At 35.7% G+C, this 24,611-nt stretch overlaps 1 protein-coding gene across 1 annotated transcript; it reads left to right on the forward strand.

Annotated features, from left to right (window-relative positions):
* The first annotated feature begins 3,507 nt into the window (after window positions 1-3,507).
* LOC116308149 (uncharacterized) lies at window positions 3,508-23,546 on the forward strand. Its single transcript, XM_089024457.1, has 6 exons — window positions 3,508-3,903; window positions 4,214-4,447; window positions 12,140-13,480; window positions 16,091-16,261; window positions 21,315-21,518; window positions 21,977-23,546. The coding sequence occupies exons 1-6, from the start codon at window positions 3,813-3,815 to the stop codon at window positions 22,744-22,746; spliced, it is 2,811 nt and encodes a 936-aa protein (XP_088880583.1). The 5' UTR covers window positions 3,508-3,812; the 3' UTR covers window positions 22,747-23,546.
* Window positions 23,547-24,611: the final 1,065 nt, after the last annotated feature.

Consider the following 24,611-nt stretch of genomic DNA (forward strand, 5'->3'; position numbering starts at 1 on the left):
GTCTTTGCATTTAGCACTCGAATAGAAATCACTAGTCTTCCTGTTTACCGAGGAAAAAAGTAGAAAAAAATGCTCGATCACTACCGGTTAAGAAAAATTAGAAATTAGACTTTTTTTTGTAATTACCCTAGAAACACCGGTAGTAGACCACTCGAATAGTCCATATTAGGATTCTTCGAAAGCGATACGTAAGATTAATGTCGCATATCCCTAGAGGGATTTATAAATTACCGTACCTTTTAATGGAAAATCTAGGAATTGCTTAAAGATGGATATAAATTGTCGTTATTTTTCAAGCTTCTGATTTATTATAGAATTTGTAGAATTTATTTTTTACAATTTTTATTACTTTTTTTTCTTCTTCTTCCTCTTCTTCTTCTTTTTTTTATTTTTTATTTATTTATTTTTTTTATTTTTTTTTTTATTTATTTATTTATTTTTTTTATTGCTTGGCTCAGTTAAATTGTGATCACTGAAATTCAGTTTAGCTCTTTTGCAGCTTACTTTCACCGAAGGCCGAACTTGCTTATTTCTAATTTCGATCTGCGGACGTAGATCATCCCAGAGGTTGTTTCAGGGTTCGATATTTAGTTTGGTTTAGTTTTAGCGTATTCTAAAGACGAATTTTTTTTGAAATAAGGAAAAAATAGATAATTTTAAAACTAACGAACTAATGAACAAGAAAATAAATGAATGAATAAAATGAAGAGAGAAAGATAAAAAGATGTATACGGTTTGGAATGCTCTATTTTAGCCATTTTAATACAGGTTTAGTTACTCTAATATTTTTAATTGTCTTATTTGCGTTTCAGTGTAATTTCGGTCCAAGGTACTCAGTGATAACCTCGTTGGACATGAGATCTTCACCGGTTAATCGAGAGTCATTCAAGCGCATAGCAGACTGAATAGTAAGTTGTAGAATTGTTTCTTTGCTGTGGTCCTGATGGATACGATTTCTCTCCACAGGAATCAAAATGACTCTTTTTGATCAACTCTGCCGGACTCTTTTTGGTTCCTATCATTGTGAAACTTCGATAAAAATCGAAATTACTTTCATAGCATTCTCCTTTAATTTTTTCTTCATTCTCGATTTCATTTCGAAGTCCAAGTATTTCAGTTCATGACTATTTTGTGGAAGTGAAAAAGTTTAATCAAAACCAATTAGCGTTTAAAAACATCAACGCTTTTCATTTTGTCATTTGAAGTAGCTTCTGTGGTATCTAAAGAATAAAAAAGCCGTCTGCTCTCATTTGCATCCATTCGCCACCATCATTAACTCGTCAAACCTTCAAGGAATCAAGTTATATTAAATTAAGGGCGATGACAACAACATTTAAATCAATCTTCCAATGTTGTCTTGGCAGACGTTTCGATTGTCACTGCAAAAATTCAATCCAAAGCTCAGTCATTATACATACAGTTTAATTGCCGTGTTCAACGACGTCTGTATTCAAGAAAACTCAAAGAAAATACCAAAATATTGTTTTTTAAATAGTTTGAATGGTTAAAATCTTAAGTTGGTTAGCTAAATGAATCAATATTGTGATTTAATTGAACTGAGGAAGATTCTTCGAAAAACAGTCGGTTTGTCGGTATAGCTAATCGTTGAATTCTTTATCACCGACATTTATATATCTACATTAAATAAAAACAGAAAAGGGAGTCAAAATAATCCGATTGAATTACTTTAAGCCTAAAAAACAACTTGTCCTAATGGTATTTTGTGGTACAGAATTTGTTTTTATGTTCAAACACAACAACCCGCCAGACTCCGCAAGCTTTCTTGCCGGCCAAAAGTGATAAATGCCCTTTCAATCCCTCGTTTTTGATTTCTAAAGATTTTAAATCTGGATGGTAATCAGAATCGTAGTCAACGTATCAGTTATCAGTTTCCACTCAACTAAGCTTCCGTGAAGATAGGCCCTTCGCTCTAGTCAGCCTGATTTTCTCAAGAACATAGTACTTTCTCTCTTTTTTGACCACTTTACTTATCGTTCTTACGGTCTGTGTCGTATTTACTCAAGAGCGTTTGAAACACACACTTAGAATTTGAAAATTGCTTTCATAGCATGGACTAAAAGCCTCCAATATCTGGCTTCATTTTTTTATCTGTGTTTGCTCTTAAGTGAAGTCCATATTTAATCACTTGCGATAACTACCTCTTCAGGCTAGAGTCTTGTCGGTTTTATTGTTTGAGTTTTTAATTCAAAGCTCGCGCCACAAACTTCAAAGGGTAGCTAATTCCTGAAACTGGAGTGTTTTTCTCTTAAGTTTGTCTGTCGAAGAGAGTCACTCAAGTTCTATTGAGATTTAGTCAGAAGGAGAGTTCTTTAAGTGTTTTGAGTGATAAGGCCTTTCTCCAACACACACAATATCTAGGCTATCTGCTTCTCTAATGTCAAAAAAAAACAACGCTCACGTGATTTTAGTCCATTTGAAATAGAAAAGGACTGAATGAGAAGAAAAAAATCGAAAAGCACGGAAATCGCGTGGAGAATAGAGCTTCAAAATGACCTTCCATCTTCATCAAACCAGCCCTGAGGGAAACTCGAAAGCTAAAGTTTAACGCTTTCCCGTCAAATTTATATTAATGTCTTAGGTGTTATAAAGATTTCTTGAGCGCAGCTAGCTACATGAGGTAGCCCATTTCAGTACCGCTCACTAATTGCCCCCAAACCTTAAATTCATTAGCTCAAATATCAATGAAGGACATGCGCCCGTGTAGCGTGTATCTTAAAGCCACTAGAGTGTGAATAAAGGCTGCACGCTTCGCTCATTAATAAAATAATAGAGGCGATTGTAAAATATTGTGTAAACGCGTGTAAGATTTGGATTACGTGCGTGAGAGTACTTTAAAAAATGCCAAGATACGACTTTTATTGCCGTTAGGTGCTTGAATGCCGGCGTTCCTTGTTGATACACATCTTGAAGCTTTGACCAGAATATTGAAGCTCTCAAAAACCTCGATTACGATCCTTCAAAAGTGGACTAGTTTGATGAATTTAAAGTGAATAAAATCATGGCAAATTGATAAGACTCCTATATTGGTTTGGTGTTCAAGTAAAAAAAAATCCTTATTTAATCAATTGTGATTTCTTCAGCTGTTGAAGTTCACGCCCATAGCTCGTTTGCGGGTTCTGGGGTGTGGCGAAAAGGCCTAAAAGTGTACTTAATCTTCCCTTGTAACAGCTATAATTTTTTTAAATTTTCAAGAAATGAATCTAAAGAAAGCAATATTTATGATTTTTGCAGACGAAAAATCTCTTCAAGTTAACTCCAGCGTTTTATTTATCTAATAGACGACAATGTACATATTGCTAATGTTCGTATCGTATCAGCGTTTGTGTTATAAATTTCATCAATTGATTTTGATTCTGACCACAAAGAGTATTGATGAGATCTCTTTGATTATTTTTCTAATCAATGCAAACCTCAATTTCCTTTTTTTGGAAAAATAACTCTTAAATCAGTTGCTGGCAGTTTATTAGTGCAGGGAGCGGCAGGATTTTTCGCCCAATCACATCACTCGTGTGATGTCATTACTCAATCATGAGCCACGGACATCTGTCACTCACTAATCACTGTAACACTTGTATGGGTTCCGTGGTAAATAAGTTTTCAGTTTAGACAACGTCTCGTGGGTTACACGACTCCAGCTCCGAGTCCTAAGATTTAGCTGCTTTAACTGAAACCAGTTTCATCGCGGAATCCTTACAAGAACAGGAAAACTACCTTAAAGTATTTTCAATCAGCCCTTAGCACAGAGAAGTTTTACAACTCACTGGAAATATCTGCGGGCAGTTTTGGAAATCATGCCGAAGTCTTTTCTTGTGCGTAAAAAGATCCGCACCTCTACCGGGATGCAAGAGTCCGTTGAAGTTACTCCCAAGTCCATTAAACCAGGTTTGTTTAAATTTTCACTTTAATCATTTTCCTTTACTGAAAATCACGAAGCACTTTAGTGGCTTCTCGTATTTTTTCTTTTAAAAAAATGTTAAAAAAGCTCGTTTTCTTCTGACTACAAAATTCTTTTTGCACGCAGCTCAATGTGGCATATAAGAATTCCTAGCTTTTGATTACGAGTTGTTATGGCCTCAAAAACGAAGTTTCTGTTTACCCCATGCAACTTAAAAGATCTTAATATTTTTCAAAACTATTCCTTTTTTTTTCATTTTTTATCCTCAAATTATTTTTTATTCACTTGTAACTTAAGACTGTAGCAGTACTGGAAGTAGTAATGGAAATCTCATCCTTGTAGAGTGTGAGGCACCAGAATCAAATCCTGGACTTCAAGCTCGTTCTTCGATATCGCCAGAAGACGCAGATGTTCAACCTAAACGTCAAATCACAGTAGCTCCAAGCACGACGGACGAGCTTCAAAAGATCCCTTCGCCATCACAAAAGGCAATTCGTAAGATCGATAATGCACTGGGCGTTGAGTCAAAAGGTAAGATCTTCAATATCTCTGAAAGAATCTGTCTGTTTGGGGCTTATTAACTGGGAAGTCTGTAAAAAATCCTTGAGATTCTCGCATCGCTTTTCTGATTTATCCTTTTAAGCACTTCCGATATTTTTTTCCTTTAAAGTAAGTAATCAATTAAATTTATTCTTAGCGATAGCAATAAACTATATAAGATATGACATGTGAGTTGGGCGAGTCTTAAGAGCAGGGCTATTACTTAAAGGGTTTCTGTTGAGTTTAAGGATTCATTGCCAACAGTGTTTTTTGGGGGAGAAATTCGAGAGATCTTTTGGTCGAGTCTGTGTTTACTTTTGACGTAGTTTATCAACGTTTGATATTGTCCTTGAACACACTAGATGATCTCACTCAAAACTGTTAAAAGCGAGCGGAGCCATTCATTCAATCCATGAACTCATTCGCCTTAAAACCAAAGACGCATTAGTGCACATCAATTGTTAAACAAATTTCAAAGTCAGTACTAAGAATCCTTCACAGAAAACCACAAAGATTTCTGATCGCCCGCTAAAGTACACTTTTATATTGAATATTTTCCTCTCTCGGTGTCTCTAAAACAAGTATGTGGCCATTTGCATATTTGAAACTCTGAAGCAACCAGCGGGAATTGGTAAATAGATAGCTGGAAGTATTATTAGACTAGCTAGGAATAAGTTGGTCTCACCTGTTATGGATGTACATTAACTGACGAGAATGGACGTGTTTCTTTTGTCAATACTATTCAAAAAACAGTAATTTTAATTTCAATCTAAGGTACAATAAATCAAACTTTGATCTTTTTTTTTTTTTTTTTTTTTTTTTTTAATGAAATGAGATCCCGAAAAGAAGTTATGAAATTGTCTCAACGAGTGAGAAACATTTTCAGCATAGATTTCGATCAAAGCTCAAACACGTTTTTCTAAGCTGATTGAAGATTCATTACGATGGATTTAAAAGACATTTTTAAACTTTACACAATAGTGTTATTTACAAGAGGATTTGAAACCGTTAAGAGGGAAGCCATATTTCTTTGGAAATACACGGCTTTGAAAACGGAAACTTTAGTTTAAAAAATATTATCGCCCCAAGGTGTTTTTCATAATTAAATCCGCTCGTTGAGACTGAAAGAGTAAAGATACACAAGCAACTTATTCTGTTATGTCGAAGCTATCTGATCGCTAAAGGCACTAAATTCAAACTCGGTACACTGAAATTCATTGAAGTTAAACCTAATTAGAGTAGCTTCAACACGACTATAGGTATAAAAGGAAAATCAAAGCCCCAGCGATACGTCTTTGTAGGTGTTCACATCGTCAAAGCAATCAATAGTTTTGACCAGGATGTTTCGAAGTCTATCAACTCGATAGGAATAAACCTGATTTGTTGCAAGCACGAAAACTGCTAACTCTTTCGATCTTGACTGAAATTACTTTTTTTTAATCTACCAAGCTTTATCTGCTTTTCAATGAAGATTGCACTTAAAAATAAATATATAATCTGTGGTTTGCGTTGATCAATTTTGAAGAGAAGGAAGACCAGAATAGATGTGATTTTATGTCAAAAACTCCTTGTGGACTCGTACGTCCAGGCTCTTTATTCACCACTTAATCCTCCTATTGAATAATTTATGCTACAATAGCACTACTCCAAGTCCATTAAGGAAGTATTCTACCAACCACAGAATTTCTTTGAAAGGATTTTATAAATATTGCTTGAGTGTTTTGATCAACACAGATTTTTTTCCCTTGTCTTTGGAGAAATACATGACTATTTCGCTGGGAGCTGTGGAGACACCGTGGTGAAAATGAGAGATTGGAAATTATCCTTTTATGCGGGAATCACGACATCATTGCGATTAGAGTGGGAAAATTTTTATCGCAGAAAAGACCGGTCTCATAGTCTCGCCAAATAGTCTATGAACTAAAAAACGCCAAAGTAACATGTAACTATTTAAAAGAGATTTGTGATTTAAGTTAAAAAAAATAATAAGTGAAGTTTTGGCTAATTGTTTTAAAGGCGATCATGCAATTCCAACATTAACCGATTGACTGAAAAAGGAAAATATTTTTTTTTGCTTTTGAAGATTATCAGTCTTGGAAAGGCTTCAACGGTACTTGCACAGAGCTGGAAAAACAAGAATGATAGAAAAGAAAAATCTTAGAAATGGAAGGAATTTTAAATGTTTCTGAATTTTTTTATTTCTGTCATTCTCATTTTTTTTTTTTTTAATATTTTTTTCCATCCCTCCATCCATCCCATCCATTCATCTTTCTACCATCCATCTATCCATCCCATCTCATCCATCCATCCGTCCATCCATCCATCTTTCCACAATCCATCTATCCATCCATCCCATCCCATCCCATCCCATTCGTACATCCATCCATCAATCCATCCATCCGTCCGTCCATCCATCCATCCCGCGTCCATCCTTTCTTCTTTTTTTTCCTTTAAATTTCTTCCGAACTTTCTTTTTATCCTCTAACTCTAAGTTTTATTTCTTCATTTTCTCCCATCTGCCTTTCATAATATGAAACTTCCAAAATTTCCTAAGAACCACATGCCTATCAATGGTTATTACGGTCGATGGTCGGTCGCATCAGGTGGTCGAAAGATTGGAATTAGTCCTCTAGTAAATTAGTTAAGTAGGTGAACACATATCACTTTTATAAATCAATCAATATTCATACATCATTTCCCATCCTCCATAGTCCAATATTGGTTCCAATATACCCACCCACCACGAAGCAGACCCAACACTGTTGCCTAGTAACGAAAATAATCAATTTTCCTTGTGCAATAATAAGCCGGCAAAATAGTAAAAAAGGGTCAACTAATTAGTGTTATGAATTCTTATTCAATTCATTCGATTACTAAATTTTGAAAACTTTGGCACATTATGAGAATGGCTCACATAATTAAAGAAGTAACTTAGCATGATTTTGATGTCTTAGCATGATTACAGCTGTTGTGCACTGTGTTAACTGTTTATATGTATATGTGATATATATATATATTTTTTTTTACATACATATATGCATATACACATACATATACATATATAACTAAAACTATAGAATTTGAAACTAATCTTGCCAGAGGATCTAACTCCACTAATCTAAATTGGTTCTACGCCCCTTGAATGGATTGCGTAAAAGCCACACCTACATCGCGTGCTACGAATCTTTTTTTTTTTTCCCATGAAGCGAGAAGACATGTGTTGTCTCTTTCACATCCTAGATCTTGAGATTGCTTTATAAGAAGGTGTTCAAGATGATGCCAGCCTCCGATAAGTAAACCAAAACAAGATGACACCTAAATCAGTTTTTTTGTGATAAACCACTAGTTATTTTCCGGGCAGTTGAGCTTGATGTATTTAGAATAACACTTGATGAACAACATATGCATAACTATGGTCAGGAGTATCTAAGCGTTTCAGTTGTAAACACTTGAAATCAAGTTTTAGGGCGCCTCTCTCTCTCTCTTTCTTTGAATGCCTTTTGTCTCGCTATATTGGACATGCTTTTACTCTCGTTTCGCTATGCATTTCTTTCCATTTCTTTTCCTTGTCTTCTCTTCTCTTCTCTTCTCTTCTCTTCTCTTCATTTCTCTTCTCTTCTCCTCATTTCTCTTCTCTTCTCTCCTCTATTCACTTCTTTTCTTCACAATTTGTATTAATATGGCCATCAATGCTTATTAGTGTGAAGTTATACCGCAATGGATGAAAATAAAAGCTAATAAGATAAGCAACACGCAGAGCAAACGTTTTTGCGTGCTCGGGACTCATTTTCATCATCGTCTCAACTTGATTTCTTTTAAATAGAATCACATGAGTATATGCAGCGATATGATCACTTTTTCCCAACCAGACAAAACTTATCTAAATTTCTCTCCATGTTGTCTGGCATCCTTAATTTCCAACAGGAAACGAGTGTCAGTCTTTCTTCAGAGGCCACCTCAGGCTGTCTCTAACCACCACAGCTTTAATAGGCTCCTTTTCCATAGCGTTTTGTTTCGCGCAGGAAAAAACCCTCAACTAGATTTATTGCTACAGCAATGCAGAACCAATATGGTGAGACTTATATCATTAATATTGAGAAATGAAGACAATCTTTATTAAGTGCTTGTAGTAGAGAATTAAGAAGCGGACCGCCCTCACCATAGCAACGGGTTAAGGGCTACCTTAAATTTCTAGTCAGGTGCAAAGCATTTGTTTGGCTGGCATATTTTTTCATCTGGTTTAAGATCATCAACTCTGAAGGATATTAGTGTAACATAGATTTTTGGTTATCAATCTTAGTCCTCGTTTGATACACAGTCCAACAATTTTAAACTTCCATTCGGTATCAAAATCGCGTATTCTTTCATTCATTCTTTCTTTCTTTCTTTCTCTCTCTCTCTTTCTCTCTCTTTCTTTCTTTCTTTCTTTCTTTCTCGATTTCTTTCTTTCTTCTCGATTTCTTTCTTTCTTTCTCGATTTCTTTCTTTCTCTCTTCCTTTTTTCTCCCTTTTTACTTTCTCTCTTTCTTTCTTTCTTTCTTGCTTTCTTTAATTCTTTTATTCTCTCTCTCTCTTTATTTTTATTTCTATTTTTTCTGTCTCTCTCTCTCTCTTTCTTCCTTCTTCTTTTTCATGCTATTGGGATAATAAGACTCTTTTTCATGCTATTGGGATAATAAGACTCACTGAATGGCAACGGAAAATACGTTTTCACTTTCTTATTAAAATAAAGTTAGACTGAACAAATCCTCGGCAAACAATTTTTTTTTTAAATCCATGTCAACAGAACTCAAGCTAGATAATCCACAACCAACTTCTGTAAAGCCGTGTATCTACGCTCATTCACACCATTCAGTCCTTTATAACATTCGCATTCTTTTAATGTGAAAGAAGCGCCATTACGGCGGCTCTAAACATCAGACTTTGGCGGCTTTAAATCGCTTGTTCTGTTCGTTAGAGTCGTGTAAGAAAAGACGCTGCTGCGTCAATGAAGTGAAATCATTTTCATTCATCCTCACAGCATGTAGTTACCAAGTCGGGTGATCCTAACGAGAAGAGAACCAGGTTGAGTTCAATAAGGAGCTGAATATTTGATATACTAAAACTAGCAGAGGAAGAAAGCCACTCAAATGGCCTTTGTTAATACTTGCGCTTTTTTCCAACCACGTTTATTTAATTTTACTTCCTGTAAGATAGTCCTCTTTTCTTATTTTCATTTTTTCTTTTCTGATCCCCCGTTTCTCGGTTTCATCTCACAATTTATAGCCGAACACTATTTTACATCTTGAGATATATCTTCTTTTTCAGTACTCTTTTTAGTAAATTTTTTCTTATTTTTTAATTTTTTTATTCTGATTTCCTTCCCCCCTTCTCAGTTTCCTCTCACGACTCATAATTGAACAGAGCGAACCATCAATCATTCAATCTAACAATCCGAGAGTTCATTTTATGAGATTCGTCCAAATACAACCTCGATTCACATTATCGGCTGAAATCGTCAAGTCTTTAGAGCTAATACACCAGTTAGAGTAGCTCATTTTCGTTACCTTAACTCGAGCTTTTTTTGGTCAGGTTGGTTTCATTCCAAATAAAATTGTTTTATCACGACAAACCAATATCTGAATGTGTCATTAGAGTGACGATCCGTGCAGCTTTAGCCATTGATTTGATGAATCACAGTTGGATATGTGATAAATCCCTTACAGAGGCGTCAAACTAGCAATATGGAAAGCGAGCGCCACAGCGGCGACCTAATTGAGGATCGCTCAATATTATAGCATTGATCATCGTAATGGGATTCGCTTCGTCTAAGTTGCCTATCACTACGAAAAAACTCACTTAAATTCTGGACAAGCAGTTTTACCTATTAAGCTCGTTTAATTCACTAATACAGGTGCAATAGTCATTAATAATTTTTTATCAAAATTGAACGAAAAATTTTGAAGACCTTAATTTCGATAAGCGATATTAAACACTAAAAATAGCCTAGAACGAGATTCTTGCCATCTTGCGAAATGCAACCAAAAGAGTTAAATATCAGCGAAGTTCAACAAATAATATGCCGTGAATTTAAAAGAATGCTGTATTAGATTGCGAACAAATCTTATAGTTTCTGGCATGTTAAATTTTGAATCGGGGCCAAGGTTGAGCGTAACTCGACTGTGAATACCACGTAAAAGGGAATTAGGGATATTGAAGTCGTAGTACAGTCACCGCTGGGGTCTCGGGTTCAATTCACAGACTCAGCATCACATGAGAGTAGAGTTTGTTAGGTCTCTCCTTAGATTCGGTGGCTGGCTTTTCTCCTGTGTTCTCTTTAGGGGTTTCTTTCCTCCGCAAAACCTAACGAGCTAAATTTCGATTCAATTTCTGCGTTCAATGCAACCGTGCCCTGACTTTGATCAGCACAGAGATTGTTCTAGGGTTCTATCTGTGAGTTAGCCATGCCCTGACTTAGATTAGCCCAGAGGTTGTTTCAGGGTTCTATCTGTGAGTTAGCCATGACCTGACTTAGATCAGCCCAGAGGTTGTTTCAGGTTATCAATAAAAAATGAAAACTTTTTCTTAATAGTACCTCGCGTACCTGTCTTGAAAAACATAATATAGTAGTAATAAATTATGCGTTCGGTGTGTGTAATGAAATAGAGAGAATAAGAGAAAAATATCAAATAATATTTTCGTCTTATTCTCTCTATGTCTTGAACAACAGAGAGATTCTATTAATACAGTTTAGTTCATATCTGTAATGTGACGGTTCATTTGCTTCGGTTTCTAATTAAAATAGACACAGTTTGCCTCTTTTTCTTAATCAGTTTTTTCAAGTCAGATTAATTGGACTTCTTGATTTATGAAATTTTGGATATTCATAACGAAACGGCTAAGACAGAACTCTTTTAATCGACCCCCCATCAATCGACCAATCCTCATATAGCGACCAACCCTTAATTAGCGACCAGGTGTCAAACTCACAAACAGTTTCCATTTCAGACCACGTGTCATTCTCTTGAGAAAAAGATTCTCTGTTTGAGTTGTATCCATATTTATGTGTGATCTTATCTACCGTTAAACAAAGAAGTGATACTCTAGGGAATGACACATGGTCTGAAATGTGAAAACATTGCACCCAAACTGAAAGGGTCCATTCTTAGTTCAATGTATTCTTCACTTGCGGGGCTTTTTTCCCCTACCATTAAATTCTGAAGAAGAATAGTGTTAATTTATTTAAATCGAACACGCAGGCAATGATTGCTCAGTTTCACGATCCAGAGGCTCATGATTAAAGCAGTCGACACTAGGTCCAATTGGAACCATTGGAGTCAGAAAAGGGAAAACCCGATGGTTAACCTTTAAACCACAAGTTAATTTCGCCCAATATATTTAAAAGATGGAGATATATAAACTGCTTTGGTTCTCTTTCTGACTCCGTGGGTTTTTCCGGTTTACCTCCCTCCTCTCAAATCAATCCTAACTAATTCAAACTAATTAGGGCTGTGCTCCGGGAGTCATAGAAAGACTATATAGCTGCTGCCAGAGACGCCTTCACATGCTTTCAGTTCGAACCCGTTGAGGTGCGCCACTGCTGTACTTGCGGTGGTGATTAACGATGACAAGTTTTTTAATCAAAGCTTCTCCTCCATCTCAAGTAATAAATTGATCTAAATATTCGCTCTTATTTCTTTTCAGGTTCTTTTTCTGCTCCTCTTTTATGGAAACCAAGCGAACCAAGTCCCTCCTTCCTCCCTACTCAGATCGATAGACACCAACCTCAAGCAAACACATATCCATGGACTGCGCATGCGTTCACAGGAAATCGCGCTGCCCTCAGTAATCACCGACTGCTCTGGAATCCTGCTTTTTCGCATTGTTATATGAATCTCAGCCATTGTGAAGGCCCCCGTGGATTGTATAACTCTGACCGATCCAGGAACTATTATGATTATTTCTTTTATGATAATAGTTACCGTACATCACAGAATAACAGGTACAGGAATGGCTTCAATCAACCCAACACACTAAGAGAAAGTTATCCTGCCTTTGTGTTACAAAACCCCGACAAACACGCTAGCAACCTCACCGAAAACACCTATTCAAACCACTTTGACTCCCAGATGAATAAATTTAGCGAAAAAGATAGAAGAAAAGATCAAGGAAACTTAGGGAATCTTGGGATTTTGAAAGACGCCGCTGGTCAGTTAAATCAAGGACGCATGCTACGACAAGAGGATCCACGTGACCACAAGCCAATGGGATTCAATGTAGGGTTAAAGGATCGTGTGATGTTTGAGCCTGGTTGTAGTGGTGGTGAGTTTAGTGAGTGTGATTCCAATTCATTGGGTAAAGGTTATGAGGAGTTCTCTAAAGGCCTACCTTTAGACGAGGGACACAACCACAAACACGCTGACACGTGCCAAGAAACCTTTGCTTGTAAAACCTGCAAGAAGATTTTCTGCACGCCTCATGGACTCGAGGTTCATGTGCGTCGCTCGCACACATCGACGAGACCCTACAGCTGCTCGACCTGTGGCAAGACCTTCAGCCATTTCGTGAGCTTAACGCAACACAAGAAAACTCATTCATCCGTTCGAACTTTTGAGTGTAAGAAATGTGGCAAGCACTTCAAAAGGTCTTCAACTCTGTCTACCCACATGCTAATCCACGCGGACATCAGGCCTTTTGCCTGCGCTTACTGCGGCAAGCGGTTTCACCAGAAATCAGACATGAAGAAGCACACTCTGGTCCACACTGGTGAAAAACCACACGAGTGTACGTACTGTGGCAAATGCTTTAGTCAGTCTTCTAATCTCATCACACACAGTAGAAAACACATGGGGTTCAAGCCATTCGCGTGTGAAGTGTGCGGAAGAGCATTCTACAGAAAAGTCGACCTCAGAAGACACAGTCATGTCCACTCGAAGGCGTTTCTCCATGACAACGAAGAATCAAGCCCTGGTGACGTCACTATGGCCGAAGCAATCTGTAATGAACCAAAGTATGAAGAATGTGAAGAAATAATTGTAAAAAATAATGAACACTAAGGAAAATAGAATCAACCATTCTTTTCTTGACTAATGAGTATTTGTACTGTATTTTACCTCGAAGTAAAGATGTAAACAATTCTTCACGTGGATGGTGCTTCCACAGTGTTCAGAATAAAATTAGTTTTCTAGAATAAGAAATTAAAAAAAAAAATCTTCGTGTTGAGCTACGTACACAACAACAACGACTTTATTTGCACTCTTACATGCATAATTACATAAATATAAATATAAATATAACAACGGTGCAATATAATGCGTAATATATATTACAGGCAATTTTGCTGGAGTAGGATTATTTTATAATTTAAATAAAGTAAAACAAGAGAAAACAATGGAATAAGTGTCTATTATACTATGTGTTATGTTTACTATTTTTTTACAAAGAGCATTTTGTTAAACGATGAAATTAATCTAAATAATTTTTGGAACAAATACCAAAATACGTATCAGACTACTGCTGAAAACATTTTCTGAATTTGGTAATAACTACAAATGAATTGAAAGATTGATGTGATTTCCTAACAGAGAAAAACTCTAATCTTCGTCACTACATATGCTAATTAGAAACCTGCAAATTCTCGTTTCTGATTGGTTGTTAGGAATAGGTCTATTTGATATTGAATGACTTTACCCTTGTATTATGGGCTGAAACTTCACCTTCTTCCTAATATGGTCGAGTTGGTTGTTTCCATTTCTGTGCGGCTTAGTTTGTTACAACTGTTTGGTTCATTTAGGTAGGTCACTCTACCTCGTAATGCAAATGGGCCATTCACGACCCAAAACCTCGAATCTGTCCTACTCCGTTTATGTTCCCGCCTGGCACGAAGTATTCAAAAAATCATTATACCCCACGGAACTAATATAGAAATAAAAGTCTCATAGATTATAACATCCATCCATTCCTTTCCGTGTAATCTTGAACTAAAACCTTTAATCAAACCCACCCAGGATTTTTAAACAAAAATATCATCCCTTCCCCTCCCTTCACGGGACTAGAAAGGCAAAACAAAAGACCTATCAATCATCTACTCCGTCCTGCCTTATCTAGGCTCAAAACCTTCAATCCATCCCACCCAATGAGGTCACAAGATTTCTCACACAAAAAAGGTATCCCTTCTCCTCACCTAGCGGGACTACAGTACGAGAAAATCTATTGCGTCCAACTTGATTCCAAAATTAAATCCATTCCATCTAACGATGGAGATGATTTATCAAAATCTTTCTGCCCAGAGCTCGTATTTGGAGTCGCGATTAACGCCTCGCGTGTTGTTGTGACTGGTAAAGGCGTGGTAGCTTTATTTTGGCAGTCTTACTCCGGTTTCCTACAAGACACAACATCACAAGCCAAGATTGGTCATCAATCCACACGCTTTCGCTATTAAATGTCGGGTCTGCGACGCTAAAGTCTTAAATTTCTAACTACAAATAAATGATAAATAATTTGAGTACAAATAATTTGATAATCACTGAATTTACTTTGAACACAAAGAAACGCGTGGCAGAACAAAACAGTTATCTCTCAAGTGTATCCTTTGAAGACGATACTTATTCTATCGTTATTTCTAGTAAATTTACAATAAAACAAAGTTATGACAGTATAAAACAATGGGTTCAAAGCGGTAGTGAGGATTAGAAAAAAAAAATTTCTCTTTCATAATTAATTGTTTTTCATTTTTAATTGTTTTTCTTTTTTTTTTTTTTTTTTTTTTGCGATTGCGCAATTTTGCCGAAATAGACCCTCGTATCAATGAAAACAGCCCTGACAAGCTTTGACTTCCAATCACATCTAGTCTAATTACTGAATCATGAGTAAAATTATTTCTGGCATAATCTTAAACTGAGTATAATCTGCGCACTATTAGTTTATTCAGTTTGCCCCTCAACAACTGCCTGAGCTGGGTGTATTTTTTCATGAATGTAGTAACATTCTTTTTTGAATTTTTCTGCGGGTAGAATTAGGGAATTAATTCGCTTGAAACACTTCAATGCTAGAAAGTACATCCACCTGCAATTAGGCGCCAGTTCTTTAGAGTCTCAGCTCGTCTATCGGTTTCATTGCTACGCATCAAATATTTACTAGAACAATTGACATGCATGTCATGTTCCTGGTGGTAAACTAAGAAGCGATAGTCGGGGCGTATTTTCTGCAGAGGTTCAAGAAGCAATAACATCCTCAAAGAATTAGAAGCTAAAAATGCCTCGGTCGTTTTTGGTACGATTCAAGAGCTCAAGCTCGAGCGAAATAGACGAAAATACTAAAACAGCTCCTAAAGACAAAGGTAATTAATTTTTTTTATTCTTTTTGGTTGTTTCTTTTAGGCCGATTTTTAGCTGCAACTAGAAATTGTTCAGTGACCCGAAAATTAGGGTCCTCTGGTACCAGTGTTAAGTGCAGAAGCGTAGAAAGCCGTTGTCTTTTTACCTACCTGTGATTTGTTTAGTTTTAAAGCTGATCTAGCTCGTTTAGGGTTTTTCTCATTTGTTATGAAATATCTACACCAAACTTTGACAAAAACACAGCTCAAGTCAAAACAGGACCCAAACTAAAACCGAAGGGATATACCGCTTTATTAACGCCCAAAAATAATTATTTTAGATAGAAGAAAGTTTCCAAGCCTTGAAGAAACAGTTCCAAATGCAAACACGATCGATACAAGACGTATCACGTCCAACCAAATCTTTGCCAAGATTCCCTATTCAGACGATTCAACTCAAGATTCTGATTCGCTTTATCAACACGGCAAACACGAAAACAAAACTACCAATGGTAAGCTCAACGCAAAAACTTAGATTTTACAAATCGTTTTTTCTTTTTATTCACAAATAATCCTCACTGGATTTTATTTCTAGCTAAATGTATGATAACTAAAATGTCCCCACGCCCATATTGTTTTCATCTCTTCCATAAATAGTTTCCTATCAATTTTATTTGTAGTGAGTGAATATTTCATTTCACAAACGTTTTAGGCAGCACAAAGTTTTAACCTGCTTGAACTTTATATTTTGAAGATATATTTCGGAATTTAATTTTCATGTTGCACAACCAATTTTACATGTTTGCGGAGTTTCTCTCGCAGCTAATCAAGATGCGGAAAGCGTTTTAATCAAGTAATAAAGCTCTAAAATCTATCCATCTAGAGGACAGCTTTTTTCCTAGAACTTTTAACACGAATCAAAGGAATATTTCTGAATCGTTCTGTCAATCTGTGCTTCTCACAGCAGCGAGTTTATTGATTAAGAAAACTGATTTGAAGGTTGAATGTGGATTCAAGCATGGCACTTTGGTAAACGGTGTGTCGACAAGAGTTTGGCTTTTGCTTAATGAAGTTGGCAGGAGTTCAACTATAGCTTATGTAGGGGAACACGTATCTGCTTTATGAGGATTTAATTGAAGATGTCGTTTGAAAACTTTGATAAATCTACTAAAACAAAGCACGTATTTTCCTTCGAATTTGCATTTTTTTATTTTCCCGATTTATTTTCTTTTTGGTTGCATCATTATTTTCGTTCATTCCTTTCTTTTTCTTTCCTCGTATCTACTTAATACCGAGTCAAGCAAAGACGGTTTGATTGATAATATTATAATCTTATATTTTTAAGAAAAGACTTTCTCTCGTTTTGTAATTTCTTGTTCTTCTTCACGTTACATATCTGTTATCATTTTTCCATATCGTATCATTTTCCACTTCTAAATGCTAGCTGTTTCGGGCCTTTCTTCGCCTTACTTCGGGATGTTTGATATTATTCTAAACTTCCATTAAGGCAGAATAGCACTGAAAAATCCTTTAATTAGATAATGTGAACAAAGTATAAGCTCATATAAATCCAAAATTCTTAAAACTTTAGCAATTTTGAGATATATAAATAATATACATATGAAGTTTCGTTGCTATTTTCCTTTTATGTATATATACATATATATATCTTTGATGGTTAGAAAATAAACAGTAAACAATGACCAAATCAGCTAATCAGCTGCAAACGTGCTACTAATCCTCGTGTGTTTTTTTTTGTTTTTTTTTTTTTTTTGTTTCTTTTTTGTTAAAAATTGTAGATCGACTTGGTATAAAAATGTATTTCAAATTATAATGAAATCCCTGTCCGTCTAATCACGTTATATGTATATATCTATTTAACTTTCCAATTTTCTTGAGATTTTGCGGGTCGTATGTATAATACATGTATCTATATATATATGTTTTTTTCTAGATATTTAGGGCGCGGTCGTTCTCCATATTAAGAATTTTGCTTTATAAGCTCGAAAGTTTTCATTACTTTCCTTTTTGAAGAACTAACTTTATTATACTAACTAATTTATTTAGTGTTTTCTCTTTTGTTTCCATTGCTTTCTTTTTTTTTTTTTTTTTTTTTTTTTTTTTTTTTTTTTTTTTAATTACAAACCATTGTTTAGTCTATTAACAAATAATTTTGTTTAGCGCGGTTATTAGTAGGTAATATTAGTACGGATAGGAAAAACCTGTTTGAAAGAATGTCATACAAAATATTTTCTCAGTTGATACCGCTTAGCTGGATAAACGCTCTAAATATCGGGATTAAAACAGTGTTGAGCAATTTCTCAGAGTTCCTCCACTTATTGAACATTTGCTTTGCTTTTCTCTACTCTGATTTCAAGTCAATCTTGAGTTTCGCTAAAAAAAAGTTTACAAATTTACAAGGTATTATTGGCAATTATTCGCACTGTTTAGTCTCGCTTTTAAAAATCCGTGCCCCAGTTCCCTCCAGATTCAACTATATTCTATTTCATCGTACCTTTTAGATTTTTTTGTTTCACTAATAATGAGATTTGTTTTAATTTCGACATGATTTGTTTTTTCGTTAGACAAATATATTTGTGGAGTTCGGTATTTATTTGTCCATGAATACGTAGAATTTGTTACTAAGGTTTTTGCAAAAGATACTAACTGAACAAAAAGAAACCAGTTATTAAGTGATGTTTAGGGTTGTAATAGATAGAACTGAAAATTGGGAATCTATTTGCAAGTTGAATAAACAGATAGAAAATTACCTTGCGATGTGAATTATAATAACCCAATATATGAGGTTAGATGACCATATCGAGAATACTTCCTAAGATCGACTTGGAATTTAGAAGTTGATTTTTGCGGAGGTAAGATAACTGGAGAACCCGGAGAAAAAACCCTCGAAGCACAGGAGAGAACGAACAAACAACTCTACTAACATATGAAGCCGAGCCCGGCAAGCCTTGCACCCGGGTTGCATTGGTGAGAAGGCAACATCTTAGCAGCGTACGACAACCGTGCTTCCCTTGTATAAGTGAAAAGAAGGTATAAATGAAGAAGAAAGAACTGAGGTCGGAAGAAAGGAATAAAGGAAGGAAAGAAGAAGCAAAAAAAGAAAGGAAAAAACATTAAAGGGACAATAATGAATGCAGATTAATCAGGGGGGAAAAACATTTCTGAAAGGCTGCTTACCATCAATATATACCGGAGAACATAGACAAACGTTCTATTAAAAACAGGGCCGTAACTAGGCCCCCCCCCCCCCCCCCCCCCTGCATAAAAGCTTAAGGTCCGCTCATCAATCTCCTTTTTTTTTTTTGGTTCTGCTTTCTTTAGGTTACCTTTTTCTTTCTTTTTTTCGATTTTATTCGATGTGCACCCTCCCTGTAAAAGTTCTGGTTAAGGCCCTGAAAAATAGTGAATTTTTGACAATGTATCCTGTTCCAGAAACAACTAGAAGTATTGTGCTCAACATCGGTATCTTGTTGCACATCATGTTGACATTTGAGTTTCCCTTGCTCCTTGCTGCTCGGCCGGTTGTTTTTTTCCAAAGAACACTTTCAAAATCAAGGAGAATCGATATATATACCTCACTGACTATAGGTGCTAAGGCTCACCTTTAAGCGATTCGCGTTTTTATTTCGTGACTCTTGTTTTACTGATAGTAAAACAGCCAACATTGGTTATAAAATCCTTTCGTTAAAGTTTTCTCAAGATGAAACTCATTTTCATCTCTTAGTTTATTTGACAGCGTATACCAATATTTTTAAACAGTTTTTAGTTCAATCACACTTTGCGCTCTGTTAGTGGGTATACACTCTTTTCATTAAACGCAATTAACGTTTGGCAATTCTCCAGTGCATGATATTAAAGAACATCACGGTACAAATACGTGCTGTTTAAGTTTGATTTGTAAATCGAAGAGCTCAGCAACTCTTAAATCAGAACAATTATCCTAAGCCATCATACATACATATATAAAACACAAATCTAGTAATCTACTCGAATACACTTTAGACGCAACTCTAAACCTATTCACTCGGGCTTCTTAAGAAAAGAGTTTTGAGACAAGCGTTATGGAAGTAATAGATTTTCCCCTCTACGATAGCTTTGAGGGAATACTATGCAACACAGAAGCGGCTTAGAGCCCAGAGGACGATTCCTATAAGGGACAAACCAAGAAAAAAAAGCCAGTTTGCCTCGGGCAATGATAGGAAGCCCAAGTACTGAAAATTATTAAGTATTTTCCTAGGACGGTTATTCTTCAGAAGATAGTCTTACTTTTATTTGAAGAGAATTGCAAATCAAAATTAAGACGGGCTATTCAATGACGACAAACCACGAATAGATTTTTTACCTCGGGCATTTACAGGAAGCCCAATTAATGAACATTATTTATTCCCTCGGACGGTTGTGCTTCAGAAGATAAATCCTACTTTGAAAGAGAATTGTAAATTAATAGTAAGACGGGCTATTCACTAGCGATAAGTTTAATTTTGCAATTGCAAACGTGAAAATTATTTATCTTATCAAATTATTTATTAAATATCTTCGTAGGTGCTAACCTATATTCATTATTCTTCAGAAAAACATGTGTTTCTTTTCTAAGCTGAGAGCTTTTAATTTGGATCGTGTACCGCCACCTGTTGTTCTAGTTTATGATTAGCATTCTAATGGTGTCCATAACTAGTCTCTAAATCTGTAAAATGAGAGCTTATTTACAGTAGAGTGCATACCATATATCCGTTAAAAAGTTAACTAACAAAATAGTGCAAAGTTTTGTAGATCTACGATCTACTGAGGTCTACTGAACTTACTAATTTGTGCAAATTTTTGAAATTTCTTACAAAATCTTTAACGGATAATATATGGTTTGCACTCTATAAGTTCACATTTTATTTAGGTAAAGATGAAAAAGTATTCCCCATTTACAATACATTAGTTCACTGGTCAAACATAAAGCGCTCATGCGAGGCGCCAAGGTACTCTCAAAGGATTATTCAAATTTGCTTTTTGCAACCTCGACTGAATGCTTTGTGTTTGACCAGTGAATCGATTTATTGAAAATGGTGAATTTGTAAATATAAGATCTAGAGAATGTACGTTTTCTCGCAGAACTTGATAACGGGGTGGAAAGGATGCGCACTATTTTAACAAATCGTTTTCTTATTTTTCGTGGCCGTTTGATATTTTAAAAGCTCAGTCCCATAAAAATATCATGCACTCGTCTTCGAAACATAGGGTTGTTCCTAAAATTTTACTAGTTTTCGTTTTTGCTCAGTTCGTGCTTAAGGGCTAACTGAAATGGAGCAATGTCCAGTGTTGAGTAGATGACGTCACTGACTCCTTTAAAGATCCGTAAAAATATAATACTTCCCATCGGAATATCTAGAGAAACTTTGACCATTAACTATAATAATTATAATAATAATAACAATTAATATTAAAAAGAAGAAGAATCATGTTAATAATAATGAGGACAATAATAATACTTATTGTATTGTTTTGTTTTTTTTTGTTTTTGTTTTTGTTTTTTTTCTTTTTTCAATTGTCTTCCAGATTATAATGAGAGTTCTGAATCAGAAGAATCAAACACTGATCAATCAGAACTGGTTCACGCAGAAGAAGAAGAAGAAGACGATTCATCTGGAAACGACAACGACAACAACGATGGTGAAATAAAACGAGTATGCAAGAAAAATAAAGACCATATAAAAATCTTGAAGGAGAAAATGACAGCAAACATTTTGGGAGTAAATAAGGGTAAGAATTGTTTACTTTCAAAATTAGAATTACATCTTGTTTTAAAGAAAATTCGAGGGTTTTCCATCAGGTTTATGGTTCTAATTCCTCGCCAAAACCCCAAAACCGTGCTCTAACGTTGATCAGCCCAGAGGTTGTTTCAGGGTTCTATCTGTGAGTTAGCCGTGCCCTGACTTAGAACAGCCCAGAGGTTGTTTCTGGGTTCAATCTGTGAGTTAGCCATGCCCTGACTTAGAACAGCCAAGAGGTTGTTTCTGGGTTCAATCTGTGAGTTAGCCATGCCCTGACTTAGATCAGCCAAGAGGTTGTTTCTGGGTTCAATCTGTGAGTTAGCCGTGCCCTGACTTAGATCAGCCCAGAGATTGTTTCTGGGTTCAATCTGTGAGTTACCCATGCCCTGACTTAGATCAATTCAGAGTCCGTTTTTATGTTGTCATTAACAACTTTTTTTCCTGCAGAATATGTAGCCCCACCATTCCTACATCAACCCGAGGAACAGTATTCCAAAAATTTCCGAAACTTCTTTCAAGTAAGAGGGATAATACCAGCATCAATTTGGCCCTACCCTCAAATCAACCAACCTGATCCAGAATCCTTCTCAAGATGGATGCAACACTGGGCAGAAACAAGAAGAACAATGAATGACCAGAACCCGTATAGCTACTACGACAACTTTCCACATGCTCTCAAATCCTCCACAGCTTGTCCAAAAAGTGATTCACTTGTGTCCACTCAACAGAATAAAAAAGAAGCTAGTCCAAGTCCAATGAATAAATCTGGTCAGCGCGGCTCAGCCCAAAAACGCTTTTATACTTGCAACATTTGTGAAAAAATCTTCAACAATTCCATCAGCTTGAAGCAACATCTGATTGTACATTCCTCGAAGAAGCCATTCTCATGTCATATCTGTGAGAAATCGTTCAAGCGTTCGTCTACGCTTTCCACTCACATGCTCATTCACTCGGATACCAGGCCTTTTGAGTGCGAGTTTTGTGGTAAGAAATTCCACCAGAAATCAGACATGAAGAAGCACACTTACACACACACCGGAGAAAAGCCTCATTGCTGCACGTTTTGCGGCAAGTCGTTCAGTCAGTCATCCAATCTCATCACCCACTGCCGCAAACACAAGGGATTCAAGCCTTTTTCGTGTAGGGAATGTGGAGTGTCGTTCTTCAGGAAGGTTGACCTCAGAAGGCATTATTACTTGCACGATGTCAAGGACTAGTCTCAAGTCACGTGACCAGCTGCAATGAGTAGTCACCCGCACCAGATATTCAGCAAGTATGTACTGATTAACCAAGCACACTGCTTTTGTGACCAACTAGCTTTGAAGAAAATTTCGCAGCTATACAAGCTTCATTACTAAAAGAAAGACCAAAGTACAGAATTTGTTAGGTTAAGCGAGTCAGGTATTTTCATAGCCCTGTCACGTAATGACGATTTGACAATTGATTTATAAACATGTAGTATGGATATTTCGAGACTATCTGATTAAAATCAGATATTAGATGAGTCTGAGAGAAAAACTCTATACCATCTAAAGTAGATCGATTGTACTTGGTCCGTGAGAAAATAGTAAGCTTGATACACATTACTAGACACTTATTCCATTGTTGTTTTTTGTTTTTGTTTTTGTTTTTGTTTTTGTTTTTGTTTTTGTTTTTGTTTTTGTTTTTGTTTTTTTTGTTTTTGTTTTTTTGTTTTTTGTTTTTGTTTTTTGTTGTTGTTGTTGTTGTTTGTTTTTTTTGGTTTTTTGTTGTTGTTTTTTTGTTGTTTTTTGTTGGGTTTTTTTTGTTGTTTTTTTTGTATTTGTTTTACTTTGACTCTAGTCACTAATTATTATACAACAAATACAATTACTCTAACGATGATGATCAAAGTTATGATATTCCTGAATCGAAAATATGACAAGGAAGATACCAAATTCAATTGGTCACAGTTTCCGAAGTGGTATTTAGTTTGTTACCTTTGTATACGACTTTTATAGCCTTCTTTCTGAGAACATATTAAAGATCATTTCGCTGACATCTTTAAGAAACTACATAAATGAAACATGAAACGTTCCGCACTAACTTTGATTATTTACCATAAATTCTAAGTTTAAATGGTTTAGGTGTTAATTCAATCGTTAGTCTTGGATACGATTTTATTTGTATAGACATTCTTATATTACTATGAACACTAATGTGAAAGATTTAAAGGCAAAATGGTTCAAAATTCATGCATTTCTCATCATTAACATAATCATCATTAACATCTTCAAAATAATATTACAAAGAGATTATTGCATGTTCAAAGCCTGATATCCTTTTTATTCACTCGTTTTCCATATGATTATTTTATTATGTTGATGTTGACTGTAATGATGATGTTGGTGATGATGACGGTGATGATGGTGATGGTGTCGATGCATGATGATGATGATGGAAATGTTGATCATGTTGGTGATGATGACTGTGATGATCGACGATGATGACAATGATGATGATGATGATGACGATCATGATCATGGCGATGATGATGATATTTGTGATGATGACAATGACGATGATGATGGAAATGTTGATGATGCTGCTGATAGATGATGATACTGCTTGATGTTGATGACGAAAATGAGTGATATCCTTGACGAGGCCTGGAACACATTAATTATGATCATTGATGATAATGATGATGAAACAGACTGAGACATTGACAGCAAAACATCTGAAAGCGTTAAGAGCGGCTGTCTGTAAAAATCAGACAAAAGGTGGCAACAGTCAAAAAATCGATTTTGTTCATACTTTAAAGTTAGATACCCTATCATATAATATTAACCCCTGTGCACTTACTTTTGCAAAATTATTTTTTGTTCGGGAGAAATTTGAATTTTTATGCAGATAGGCAAATATGCTAATTTGACGACTCTGAAATTGAGATAAATCACCGATCTCGTGTACGAAATACAATCAACCTTTCCTAACCTAATAGACTTACAATGGCTTTCAGACATGTAGCTGTAACGAAGAATTTCTGGAAGAATTATTTGCAAGACACAGTTTTCTTGAGCTTAAAAGTACCCTCAAAACAAGTGAGAATTTTACCATGGCC

This window comes from Actinia tenebrosa, unplaced genomic scaffold, assembly GCF_029948245.1.
Source record: "Actinia tenebrosa isolate PJP-AT-01 unplaced genomic scaffold, QUT_ActTen_1.0 PGA_scaffold9__36_contigs__length_13948895, whole genome shotgun sequence".
Taxonomy (NCBI): domain Eukaryota; kingdom Metazoa; phylum Cnidaria; class Anthozoa; order Actiniaria; family Actiniidae; genus Actinia; species Actinia tenebrosa.

Coding starts and splice junctions, on each gene's coding strand:
- LOC116308149 (XM_089024457.1), top strand. CDS start 3,813: ATGCCGAAGTCTTTTCTTGTGCGTAAAAAGATCCGCACCTCTACCGGG. Junction 3,904..4,213: donor TCCCAAGTCCATTAAACCAG/GTTTGTTTAAAT, acceptor TTGTAACTTAAG/ACTGTAGCAGTACTGGAAGT. Junction 13,481..16,090: donor AGAAATAATTGTAAAAAATA/ATGAACACTAAG, acceptor TAATTATTTTAG/ATAGAAGAAAGTTTCCAAGC.